The sequence below is a fragment of the Schistocerca americana genome, chromosome 3 (genome assembly GCF_021461395.2).
Source record: "Schistocerca americana isolate TAMUIC-IGC-003095 chromosome 3, iqSchAmer2.1, whole genome shotgun sequence".
NCBI lineage: Eukaryota > Metazoa > Arthropoda > Insecta > Orthoptera > Acrididae > Schistocerca > Schistocerca americana.
The window spans coordinates 324,288,155-324,301,975 of NC_060121.1; the positions used below are offsets into that span (position 1 = coordinate 324,288,155).

Consider the following 13,821-nt stretch of genomic DNA (forward strand, 5'->3'; position numbering starts at 1 on the left):
CCAAATGGTGCATCAGATAATTAAAATCCCGAGCTGGTTGGAGGGTCCTGCCCATATTGCTCCAAATTTTCTCAACTGGGGAAAGATCTGGTGACCTTGCTCACCAAGTTTGGATTTGGGAAGCACGAAGAGAAGCAGTAGAAACTCTAGACGTATGCGGGAGGCCATTATATTGCTGAAATGTAAGCCCATGATGGCTTGCCATCAAGGGTAATGAAACGGGGCGTAGAATATCGCCGACGTCTCGCTATGCTGTAATGGTGCCGTGGATGACAACCAAAGTGATCCTGCTATGAAATGAAATGACATCCCAGACAATCACTGCTGGTTGTCACGCCATATGGCGGGTGACAGTTACGTTTTTAGCCCAGCGTTGCCCGAAGCGCTCCAGACACATCTTCGCTGGACATCGGGCCTGGGATCTCATTGAATGGAGTGGAATTGTATCCAGTGATGAGTCCCGCTTGGAAATGAATAAATCATCTAGTTTTTTCTGTAATTGTATTCACTTGTGTGTCTGTACGTGTATGTCACATCTACTGATTTCCGTCCCATTTGGATAATTCCTTCGTGGTGTGTCGTTTTTATTTTTTTAAGAGTGGGTTTTTCCAAGAGGATGCTATCGTCGTTAAACGATATAGCAGAGCTGCATGTTCCTGCAGTTTGCTCTTGCATTTAGCCGTTCACAGAAACAACATCGCAAGGCAGTGTTAATTAATGATACAAGGCCAGATTAGTCACTTGTCCAGACTGTTATTTCTGCAGCTACCGAAAATGGTGCTGCCACTCTTTAGGAGCCATATGATAGTATGCCCTCTCTGCAGATATCCTTACTACGCGGTTGCAACTATATATCAGAGTACTTTCGTGTTGGTGCTGCGAAAAAGATTAGAGCGATGGTACTAGTTTAGACGCAGTGTTATGTTGGAGCATACATATTCATCTACATCTTCATGGATACTCTGCAAATCATATTTAAGTGCCTGCAGAGGGTTCATCGAACCATCTTCACAATTCTCTATTATTCCAATCTCGTACAACGCGCGGGAAGAATGAACACCTATATCTTTCCGTGCGAGCTCTGATTTCCCTTATTTTATCGTGGTAATCGTTTCTCCTTATGTAGGTCGGTGTCAACAAAATTTTCACATTCGGAGGAGAAAGTTGAAGATTGGAATTTCGTGAGAAGATTCTGCCGCAACGAAAAACGCCTTTCTTTTAATGATGTCCAGCCACCACCCCTTTTTAATTTCTGTGACACTCTCTCCCATATTTCGCGGTAATACAAAACGTGCTACCTGTCTTTGAACTTTTTCGATGCACTCTGTCAGTTCTATCTAGTAAGGATCCCACACCGCGCAGCAGTATTCTAAAAGAGGACGGACAAGCGTAGTGTAGGCAGTTTCCTTAGTAGGTCTGTTACATTTTTTAAGTGTCCTGCGAATAAAACGCAGTCTTTGGTTAGCCTTCCCCACAACATTTTCTATGTGTTCCTTCCAATTTAAGTTGTTCGTAATTGTAATGCCTAGGTATTTAGATAAATTTCCGGCTTTTAGATTAGACTGACTTATCGTGTAACCGAAGTTTAACGAGTTCCTTTTAGGACTCATGTGTATGACCGCACACTTTTCGTTATTTAGGGCCAACTGCCACTTTTCGCAACATTCAGATATCTTTTTTAAATCGTTTTGCAGTTTCTTTTGATCTTCTGATGATCTTGTTAGTCGATAAACGACAGCGTCATCTACAGACAACCGAAGACGGCTGCTCAGATTGTCTCCCAAATCGTTTATATAGATAAGGAACAGCAAAGGGCCTATAACACGGCCTTGGGGAACGCCAGAAATCACTTCTGTTTTACTAGATGGCTCTCCGTTAATTACTACGAGCTGTGACCTCTCTGACAGGAAATCACAAATCCAGTCACATAACTGAGAAGATATTCCATAAGCACGCAATTTCACTACGAGCCGCTTGCGTGGTACCGTGTCAAAAGCCTTCTGGAAATCCAGAAATACGGAATCGATCTGAAATCCCTTGTCAATAGCACTCAACACTTCATGCGAGTAAAGAGGCAGTTGTGTTTCACAAGAACGTTGCTTTCTAAATCCATGTTGACTGTGTGTCAATAGACCGTTTTCTTCGAGATAATTCATAATGTTCGAACATAATATATGTTCCAAAATCTTGCTGCATATCGACATTAACGATATGGGCCTGTAATTTAGTGGATTACTCCTACTACCTTTCTTGAATATTGGTGTGACCTGTGCAACCTTCCAGTCTTTGGATACGAATAGGTCTGAACTTCGTAGCTGTGCAGCGATAAGAGCGTCGACATTTGCGTGCTATCATTTTCTTCGCTGGTATCGAGTACGGATGGCGGATAGTTTATTGATGAAGTACTTTACAGGCCAGCATTGTCGAACCAGAAACGCAAAAACCATTATCAGATTGATCTTGGACAAACTGTGTTTCACTTAAAAGTAACACGTTTGTGAAAAATATTATCTTCACAGTAAGTGAAGATAATATAGTGTGATAAGTAACATTGGATTCCGACAGAGATAAATTTTGAAGAAATTGTGACATTTTGCAGCCGTTTGATTTAGTCTTCCGCCGGAAGCTTACTTAGAATTTAGCGGTCTTTCTACGTAACGCGGACTATAATCGTCGTAGGTTCACCTGCAGCTGTGCAGCCGTCTTGTTCGCGCCTTACTGAGCCAAGGACAACAGGTGCCGGCGCCGCAACGTCACGATGAGTGGCTCTGCAGCTATAAGCGGTGAGCACCGGGGGAGGGGAGTGGAGTTGGAGGAGGGCAAGAGGAGGCACGTGCCCTCATCCCTCTCTTCCAGGAAACTGAAATACAGAACTAATATTCTCAGGCACTTCTACAAATGATTTCCCGTGACTCCGCCACACCTCCTGTTTTGTTAATTGTTCCATTAAGGGGACATTGTATGTCCTATGCCGCCAATGTTAAATTATCGAGTTTTGTGACCCATTATCTTGGAAACTTTTTAAGACACCAACTTACAATTTTCCATAATTGTTGAATGCACCTTTCTAGATACACTGAACTAGAATTATTACTAAAATTGTATTGTGGGGCATGTTATCTTCTTTTTTTTTTTCAAACACTCAATTTTTGACATAATTTTGTAAATACATGAACATAAAAACAAAACAACTCAGGATATTTTAATTATTCTAGTTCCACATGTGTTGAAGCTCACACCTGGCATGCTGTGAAAGTTTCATGTCTCTACCATCAGTACTTTTTTAGAAAACGGGTCATCTATTGCAAAAAATGTACTTCAGAGATATTCAGGTTTAAAACTTTTTTTTATTATAAATTCGTATACAGACATTTCTACGTCTTTTATGCACTAGAATTGCCTTGGCCCATAGTCTGTGTCTTCTTCAGTGTCACAACAGCACACTGCTTGCCTCCTCCTTTTCTTTCTTGCTTTTTTTGTCATTTGCTGAGCAGCTAACTCTGCTTCACGTACACGAAGCTCAACCAGTTCCCGCAGTCCTTTAGCTGTGTTCTGTCCAAATCTTACCCCTAACTTCTCCAGAATCTTAAGTCTTTCATAGTTCCCACCATTAAAAGTTATTACAGCATCATAAACTGCTAACAATACATTTTTAGGCACATGGCACCACACAAAATTATTAAATGACTCATTCACATTCTGGGTCTTCCCATGTAAACACTTCTTTAGTAGCTCAGGATTTGCCAAATCTCTGTAAATATGTTTGATTGCCTTAATATCAGTACTTTTACCACTGTCACCAGTTTCTAGAGTTACTTTCCTTTTCAATGCACTAAGGGGAGTGGTCACTGCAGAAACATTATCGTGGTTTCTTTCACTACTAGCACACATGTTTTCAAGTACTTCAGAAGAAAATGCAGGTCTCACATATCTGTTACCCGCAAATTTGCGTTTCGTGAAGTTACTTTTACGCTTAGTCAGTTTATTTACGTACGAAAAGCAATAGAAGTTAGCTTACTACAAAAATAGTCGATAGTCACACTTCTTTCAACGAAAACTGGTATCAGAAACAAAGGACTGATTTGTTTATTCGTAATGCCAACTTCTGAGACGTAGCAGTAGGCACAAAACAAAGCAATTCACAGCCTTCTAGACTGTTTAGTTCCCAAGATATGACTGCTCCACTGTGGCAGTGTACGCGTAGCCGCGAAATTTGACAGTCACTCGTCAACATTCAGAATATTGTACACCAAAATGTTCAAGAAAGTCCAAAGTACATTATGGAGTAAAAAACAGAAAATGTCAAATTTCAACAAATTTCACGTACGCCTACAATGTCCCCTTAAGTGGCCTGCGACATGCCACCAGTTGAAACTCACCAACTCATTTCCGTCAAACAATAGCAATTTTGGAGTCTTGAGACCTCCCTCTGTGATGAAGCCTCACCCTCACTTACGACATAGGAAACAGAAAACTTGCAATATCTAAAGTGAACATAGACTGTGTTAAGGATAGTACCAATAAAAAAAAATCCAGCAGCTTTTGGATAAAAGGTTACGCATAAATATCCCGAACGCACTGAAGAAAATGAGGCGACACTGAAGGCTGCTGCAATAATATTAGCTGCTGAAGAATCAGATAGATACTGGAAAACCAAATAAGAAGACTGGTTTGATGAAAACGACCACGAAGTTCATGCACTACTAAACAAAAAGAGAAAGGCACACCAGGCTTGGCAGAGCAATCCTAAGTCAATTAGCAACAAAAGAGAACATCAAGTAGCGAAGCGGAAATGCAGAAGAAAACTCGTGCCCTATAAAACAAATGGTTGACGATGATATCTCAAGAAATGCAATATCTGAAAGAAACAAACAACATTCAAGCTTTCTTCGGCATGATGTAAACTATAATCATACAGTCCAGTAACTCAAGGCCTAAACCCAGTTAAATCTACGGATGGCTCCGGCCTCATGAAGGACAGCAATGTCATTAAGACACAGTGGAAGGACCATTTCCACGAACTGTTGAACAATGACGCACTTTCCACAATTCCGCAAAAACCTACAAACCCTCATTTTGGCGTACTTCTTTCTTTACAAGAAACTGAGGAAGTTGTTAGGCATCTCGAAAACGACAAAGCCGCCGGGCCACATGGAATTACTGCTGAGTTTTTCCAGGTAGATGGACGAATCCTCGCTGAACATACACTAATGCTCAGTTCAAAATATGGGGCACTGAAACCATTCCTCTTGATTTCAGAAGTGTATTGATAGTTAGTATCTTCAAAGCAGGCGACAGAATTGACTGTGGTAACTACCGTGGAATATCCCTCCTATCTGCTGCTGGAAAAATACTTGCTCCGATTCTGTCCAACCGCTTGATACTTCCCGCTGAAGATTATTTGCGTGAAACACGGTTTCTACTTCGACATAATCACAGTACTACATATATGATTTTTTGTGTCAGACAAATGCAAGGGAAGTACAGAAAGCAACATCCTCTACATGGCATTCGTAGATCTTGACAAGGCTGTGACCTCAGTCGATAGAGATGCTTCGTAAGAGATCATAGGTAAAAGAGGCTATCCCGTGACGTACATTAACATTTTTATACTGCTGCACGATAACATTAATGGCTTGGTTCTTGTTAACAATAGCCCTGGAGAGAATTTCGAAATAACAACGACTGCGAAGCAAGGTTGTGTGATACCTCCCACTTTGTTTTCACTATTTTTTGGAACTATACTTCGTCTTGCCTGCAGGAAACTACAATAAGGCATAGAAATGGAATTCAGGACTGATGGTGGTTTGTTGATTATCAGTAGGCTATGGACGAAGACTAGTATCCACTACAAGCACCACTCAACTTCTATAAGCAAAAAGCTCTGTATGTACCAAGCAAATGTTATACCATTTATTACATACGTATGCGAAGCATGGACTACTTACAGAAGGTACAAGCGGCCTCTGGAAAAGGGCCATCAGCGCTTCCTGAGAAAGATCTTAAGAGTCAAATGGCAAGATCGGAGCTCTAATATCAGTGTTTGGAAAGAAGCAAACGCTGCTAGCACTGAAGCCACCATCATCAAGCATCAACTCGGTTGCACGGGCCATATTGTTCGTAGGCCTGCATGCCGTCTACCAATACCAATTACGTATTCCCAAGTAAAGAATGGCCATAGAAAACTAACAAGACCACAAAAACGATACAAAGATGTATTAAAAAACAATATGAAAAGATGACAAACTGAAACTGGTAACTGGGAAGCTACTGCACTTAATCGGCCACAATGGCTTTAACAGGATAATATTAAGTTGTCGCTTCCTCTATGAATAGATGATGAATGCAGCTAGCCGCTAACTTTGTGTAATGTCTTGTCTGTATAGACGCGTATCTGTTGTCTTTAAGACCCTTTCACCTTCACACATAAATCTATACAGTAATGTAAGGGCCTCCCCTGTCTTGGCTGATCCGTGATACGACAGGCGAAAAGTTATACTAATGGAGGATTATTAATATTATCCCTATTTTCATTCGTTCTCTCTCTTTCTCTCCTTTATCTATGTACAGTTTTTATTATAATATTTCATTGCGTGAAATCAGCCAAATAGGATCTTTGGTGGAGTCCTTCGTCTTGGTAATCAGCGGCTGGCTTGCTGTAAAAGATCTTTACATTTATTATTACTGTTAAACACTGTATTCAGTCGGGAGAATCAATCGTGTGGACAATTTGTTCCTTTTACGAAAGATTGCGAATTCCAGATGTGTACGAAGCCTTTTTGGACGATTTAACACAGACTCAGTGATTGCACGCTCTCTTCGACAAAGCTGAAGCCTCCCCACTAATTACAGGGCCAACGTGATCATCAAATGGTTCAGAAAGAAACTCATTCGTTCATTCACTCCGGAACAAAAAGTCACAAACCTTATTTATGAAGGAAATTGTGTATTAAATCCATCTCCATTACATGACCAGATCTCCGGTGATTCCAAGTCTTAATTATTTTCCGTTTACAATCTCTTTCTATTCAAACAAACCGCTAGTGGCACACAAGTTAATTCGCTCGATTTAGCGAGAAGAAAATCAGAATATGTATCTCTCAGAAATACGTCAATCCCTCAATCCCTACTCCAGAAGCTGTCCTCGTTACCACCCTAACAACCATGGAGAATGCATATATGCATTCTGTTATTTCAAAGAATAAACGCGCTAGAAAATACTTTGGCGTCGTCAAGCTGTCGCCGCATATGTTACGAGAAAATCAGATCAGATACTTTTCCAAAGTGAATGAATGTGGATGGTTTGATTGACAATGATTAATTGGTGCGTGGTAGAGGGTATTTTCTGTGGGGACGTTACATGGCGTCTAATGCGTGGGAAAGAATCCAGCGTTTCGAACAACTGAGGTGGAAAAGAGAAACTGACAAGCGCAATTATAGAAACAACAGGTGTATTCCCTTCTTACTTCCGTGAGCACCTACGGACAGTCGTTGAAGGACGCTGAAACCACTGGTACCTGACAATGTTGTACGTCCATACATGGAGGGTTTTTTAATGGCTGATGACTGCTGTATTTAGCTTGTGTAGCGATGTTTTGACTGCTTGAACAACGTCTGTTCTAGATCTACTACTCCATGCAGCTACACCTAACAGTACCTCCTCAACACTTCCTTATTAGACTGGTGTAGAGATCCAACCTTGCAACTCTTGTGATTTATCTTAGGGTGCAGCTGTGCTGTGCCCTGTTCTGAAATATTTCACAAACAGACATTGCAGTATAGGAAAGATGTACATTTTTGGAATCATAAAAATTATGGCTTTAAAACTGCACCATGGTATTTTGGAAAGGATTACGTTTTAAGATTTGAACACTCTACAGTACAACAGTTCTGAATGGGAATGGCCTTTGAATTACAGAATTTTGGGAAAAGCTGGTATGTTCTTTAGAAAGACAGGAAGAGGGCTTTTAAACAAGTGTGTCCGTCCCAAATTAAAGAAATATTAGCGCCGGAGAATTTTGAAGTGCACATGGTTTTTGCGAATCGTATATTTAGAAAATTTTCTAAGTAAAGCTTTTCTGCCTGAATTGTCTACGCTGTTGTTATTAGCAGATTGCAAATTACACATCGAATAATAAACTTTTGAAAAAAAAACCACAGCTTAGTAGGAATTTTGGACATTAGCTATATTCAAAGTGAACGTTTTGTGTGTTGAATAGAAAACAGTAAAGAAAAAAATAAGTATTTAAGCAGTGGGATTGTAATAAGTACATCTATTCCACTTTAGTACGTTTCATACTGGCTTGTCAGCGGATTCTGACAGGATCAACAAACTTAAAATCATTTCATCCACGCTGAATCTCGTGAACACCTTGGCCGTTAAGAACTGTTGGCGAATAACGCAACCAGCCACAAATAATTTTCAAATGCTTTATTTCAACTCTATTAACCGGTTTTGGGCTGTCACGTACATCGCCAGATGGCTAAAGTTTGCTGTTACATAAAATTTTCGTAAGCAGCATGCCGTCTGCTGCTGTACTGCAGAAGAATCTTTGAATATTTACCATCGCTTAATATGAATATTCAAACATTCTTGTGCAGTGCAGGATTGGGCGAAACGCTACTGATTAAAACTTGAATGTAATTTCCATGGCCACCTATTTGGTAACACATTAGCCCTCTGAAGATTGGCGTGACAGCTCGAAACCGGTTATAGGACTGAAAAAACCTTTTCAAAAGTACTAAGGCTTTTTTTTTTCAAGATTCGATGGGTAGCGAAATGGAAACCACAGTGAAAATAAAAAAAAATTATTTGCAACATTTAGCTACACCTTTCGATACTTCAGTACAGTCACCGCGTCATAGCATGGTACGTCATAGAAGGCAGCCGCCCGTGCTTTTCACCGATTCTCTACGCTGGTCTGCAGGTAGTTGACTGCGACAAATGCTGTCACTATAGCCTGCGTTTCATGTGAGCAAAGAGACGAAAATAAGAGGGAGCAAAGTCCGGGCAGATGCGTTTTTTGTTGCAGCTGCAGTCTGCAACCGGGCATTGTCGTGAACAAGGACAATGCGTCATGACAACATTACTCTTCACTTGTTCTGAATTGCCCTTCACAGACTATTTTGTAGAATCACCTGATCCACTCGGTGAACAAGATCGCCGGTAGATATTCGCTTCCTTCCCTGACCGCCTGCGCTAGAAACGCCATCTATGTCCTGATTCAGAGTTCCCACACCACTGCCGCATTTTGCTATCACACGTGGTTCAAATGGCTCTAAGCACTATGGGACTTAACATCTGAAGTCATCAGTCCCCTAGAACTTAGAACTATTTAAACCTAACTAACCTAAGGACATCACACACATCCATGCCCGAGGCAGGACTCGAACCTGCGACCATAGTTGCAGCGCGGTTCCGGACTGAAGCGCCTACAACTGCTCGGTCACCACGGCCGGCTGTATCACACATGCTGGTTTTGTAATGTGGGTTGCATTAAATCAGGCGGAACGCCTCAGCATGAAGAAATCAAAGGACACCACGCGCTTTCACAGTTGGCGGGAGACTCTATTGTTCTTGCATCTGTAAGTGCTCACTCTGCGCTCGGAACTGAAAAGTGTGACGAGTCGCCATCGATGGTTATGCTAGAAACACTGTGCAATCCATTTGCGCAAAGCTTCATCAAATTTTCACCGCTGTTTTAATTTCGCGACCGATCGTACCTCGGAAAACAAAATAGCCTTCGTGTTTGTGGCTGGTTGCATTGTTCATCAACAAAGCTTATAACTTCTTCGTTGCCTGAGCATAGCCTAGTATAGAAACACGTTCGGCAAGGCCTTCGATACAGTTCCCCACAGTCGTTTAATGAACAAAGTAAGAGCATATGGACTATCAGACCAATTGTGTGATTGGATTGAAGAGTTCCTAGATAACAGAACACAGTATGTCGTTCTCAATGGAGAGAAGTCTTCCGAAGTAAGAGTGATTTCAGGTGTGCCGCAGGGGAGTATCGTAGGACCGTTGCTATTCACAATATACGAGGGCTATCCACAAAGTACATTACGTTTTGGAATTAAAAATAAATAAAGTATTGGAATTTTTTTTAATTATATACAGATGAAAGCCACACTTAAATACTACTTTTCTGCATAGTTGCCATTTAAATTAAGGCACTTATCGTAGCGATGGACGAGCTTGGAAATTCCTTCGTCGTAAAATTCGGCCGTCTGCGCCTTCAACTACGTGGTTACCTCTTCCTGAAGCTGTGCGTCGTCATCAAAACGCTGCATAGCCAGCCACTTCTTCATTGCTGGGAATAAGTGGAAGTTGCTCGGTGCCAGGTCGGGACTGTACGGCGGATGAGGAAACAACTCCCACTTAAAAGATTCGAGAACTTCATGAGTGGCATTTGCCGTGTGGGCCCGGGCGTTGTCGTGAATCAGCAAGATCTTTGAGCCCAACTTTCCCCTGCGCTTGTTTTGTATTGCTCTTCTGAGGTTGTGCAGAGTTTGGCAATACCTTTGAGAGTTTATTGTAGTGCCTCTTTCCAGGAAATCCACAAAAATCACACCTTTTCTATCCCAAAAGAGGTAACCACGTGGTTGAAGGCGCAGGCGGCCGAATTTTACGACGAAGGAATTTCCAAGCTCGTCCATCGCTACGATGAGTGCCTTAATTTAAATGGCAACTATGTAGAAAAGTAGTATTTAAGTGTGGCTTTCATCTGTATATAATAAAAAAAATTTCCAATACTTTATTTATTTTTAATTCCAAAACCTAATGTACTTGTGGATAGCCCTCGTACATAGATGACCTTGTGGATGACATCGAAAGTTCACTGAGGCTTTTTGCGGATGATGCTGCGGTATATCGAGAGTTTGTAACAATGGAAAATTGTACTGAAATGCAGGAGGATCTGCAGCGAATTGACGCATGGTGCAGGGAATGGCAATTGAATCTCAATGTAGACAAGTGTAATGTGCTGCGAATACATAGAAAGAAAGATCCCTTATCATTTAGCTACAATATAGCAGGTCAGCAACTGGAAGCAGTTAATTCCATAAATTATCTGGGAGTACGCATTAGGAGTGATTTAAAATGGAATGATCATATAAAGTTGATCGTCGGTAAAGCAGATGCCAGACTGAGATTCATTGGAAGAATCCTAAGGAAATGCAGTCCGAAAACAAGGGAAGTAGGTTACGGTACGCTTGTTCGCCCACTGCTTGAATACTGCTCAGCAGTGTGGGATCCGTACCAGATAGGGTTGATAGAAGAGATAGAGAAGATCCAACGGAGAGCAGCGCGCTTCGTTACAGGATGATTTAGTAATGGCGAAAGCGTTACGGAGATGATGGATAAACTCCAGTGGAAGACTGCAGCAGAGACGCTCAGTAGCTCGGTACGGGCTTTTGTTGTTGAAGATTCGAGAACATACCTTCACCGAGGAGTCAAGCAGTATATTGCTCCCTCCTACGTATATCTCGCGAAGAGACCATGGGGATCAAATCAGAGAGATTAGAACCCACACAGAGGCATACCGACAATCCTTCTTTCCACGAACAATACGAGACTGGAATAGAAGGGAGAACTGATAGAGGTACTCAAGGTACCCTCCGCCACACACCGTCAGTTGGCTTGCGGAGTATGGATGTAGATGTAGATCTCAAGGTGATTCCGTATTTCTAGATTTCCGGAAAGCTTTTGACACCGTTCCTCACAAGCGACTTCTAATCAAGCTGCGGGCCTATGGGGTATCGTCTCAGTTGTGCGACTGGATTCGTGATTTCCTGTCAGGAAGGTCGCAGTTCGTAGTAATAGACAGCAAATCATCGAGTAAAACTGAAGTGATATCAGGTGTTCCCCAGGGAAGCGTCCTGGAACCTCTGCTGTTCCTGATCTATATAAATGACCTGGGTGACAATCTGAGCAGTTCTCTTAGGTTGTTCGCAGATGATGCTGTAATTTGCCGTCTAGTAAGGTCATCCGAAGACCAGTATCAGTTGCAAAGCTATTTAGAAAAATTGCTGTATGGTGTGGCCGGGTGGCAGTTGACGCTAAATAACGAACAGTGTGAGGTGATCCACATGAGTTCCAAAAGAAATCCGTTAGAATTCGATTACTCGATAAATTTTACAATTCTCAAGGCTGTCAATTAAACTATGTACCTGGGTGTTAAAATTACGAACAACCTCAGTTGGAAAGACCACATAGATAATATTGTGGGGAAGGCGAGCCAAAGGTTGCGTTTCATTGGCAGGACACTTAGAAGATGCAACAAGTCCACTAAAGAGACAGCTCACACTACACTCGTTCGTCCTCTGTTAGAATATTGCTGCGCGGTGTGGGATCCTTACGAGGTGGGACTGACGGAGGACATCGAAAGGGTGCAAAAAAGGGCAGCTCGTTTTGTATTATCACGTAATAGGGGAGAGAGTGTGGCAGATATGGTACGCGAGTTGGGATGGAAGTCATTACAGCAAAGACGTTTTTCGTCGCGGCGAGATCTATTTACGAAATTTCAGTCACCAACTTTCTCTTCCGAATGCGAAAATATTTTGTTGAGCCTAACCTACATAGGTAGGAATGATCATCAAAATAAAATAAGAGAAATCAGAGCTGAAACATAAAGGTTTAGGTGTTCGTTTTTCCCGCGCGCTGTTCGGGAGTGGAATGGTAAGAGAGATAGTATGATTGTGGTTCGATGAACCCTCTGCCAAGCACTTAAATGTGAATTGCAGAGTAGTGATGTAGATGTAGACTATGTTGAATAAGTGTTGTTTGCGGCAGCGCTGCGTGCAGCCATTACACGGGTAGCTTACCAGAACGTCTCCACTCTGCCCACAGTCGTGTCGGAGATGCGTCCGCCGCGGCAGCTGCTGACGTGGGGCCTGTGGCTGGCCACGGTGGCGTCGGTGGGTTGCGGCTTGCTGTTCGCTGCGCTCGCCGCCCTCTTCGCCGTCGTCAACACGGCGGCCACGCCGCCGGGGCCCATCACCGCCGTGCCGGGACTCTACCTCTGGAACTCCGTCGCCAGTGAGTATCGATCCTACACTCCCAGCGCTCGGCATCATGGCTAACAAGAATCAATACGCATGCCGCCGCATGCATACTCCCTTTGTCAGAAAACTTCCAGGGCAGGTATTTAAAAAAAATTGAAAATTGTACTTGCCAAGTAATGATCTTAGCTCCTATCGAAGTAGTCCCCTTGGCTATCTACACTAATCAGCCAGAAGGTTATGACCACCAATCCAATAGCCGGTACATCCACCCTTGGCACGGATAACGCGTCGTGGCAAGGAAGCAATGAGGTCTTGGTAGGTCACTGGAGGGAACCGGCACCACATCTGCACACACAAGTCGTCTAATTCTCGTAAATTCTGCGGAGTGGGACAATGAGCTCTGGTGCCACTTTCAATCACATCCCAGACCTGTTCAATCAGGTTCAGATCTGGTGAGTTGGTGGGGGCCAGCACATCGATTGGAACTCGGCACTGAGTTCCTCGATCAGCTCCGTCACACTCCTGGCCTTGTGACATGCCGCATTATCTTGTTGAAAAATGCCACAGCTGTCGGGAAACATAATCATCATGAAGGGGTGTACGTGGTCTGCAACCAGTGAATGATACTCCTTGGTCGTCATGGTGCCTTGCACATGCTCCACCGGAGCCATGGTTGGCCGCATGAACGTTTCCCCGACCAGAATGGAGTCGCCACCAGCTTGTCTACATCCCACAGTATAGGTGTCAAGGAACTGTTCCGCTGAAAGACGACGGATTCGCGCCCTCCCATCACCATGATCTAGAAGGTATCGGGATTCA

The 13,821-nt window shown here is 42.7% G+C and overlaps 1 protein-coding gene across 2 annotated transcripts in view; it reads left to right on the forward strand.

The window, feature by feature from the left end:
* LOC124605785 overlaps positions 1–13,821 on the forward strand; it is a 214,802-nt gene that overhangs the window by 184,942 nt on the left and 16,039 nt on the right. For both annotated transcript variants that reach the window (XM_047137675.1, XM_047137674.1), the window contains exon 3: positions 12,848–13,036. In XM_047137675.1, coding sequence (XP_046993631.1) covers positions 12,848–13,036 — 189 coding nt within the window. The remainder of the gene's footprint in view (positions 1–12,847; positions 13,037–13,821) is intronic.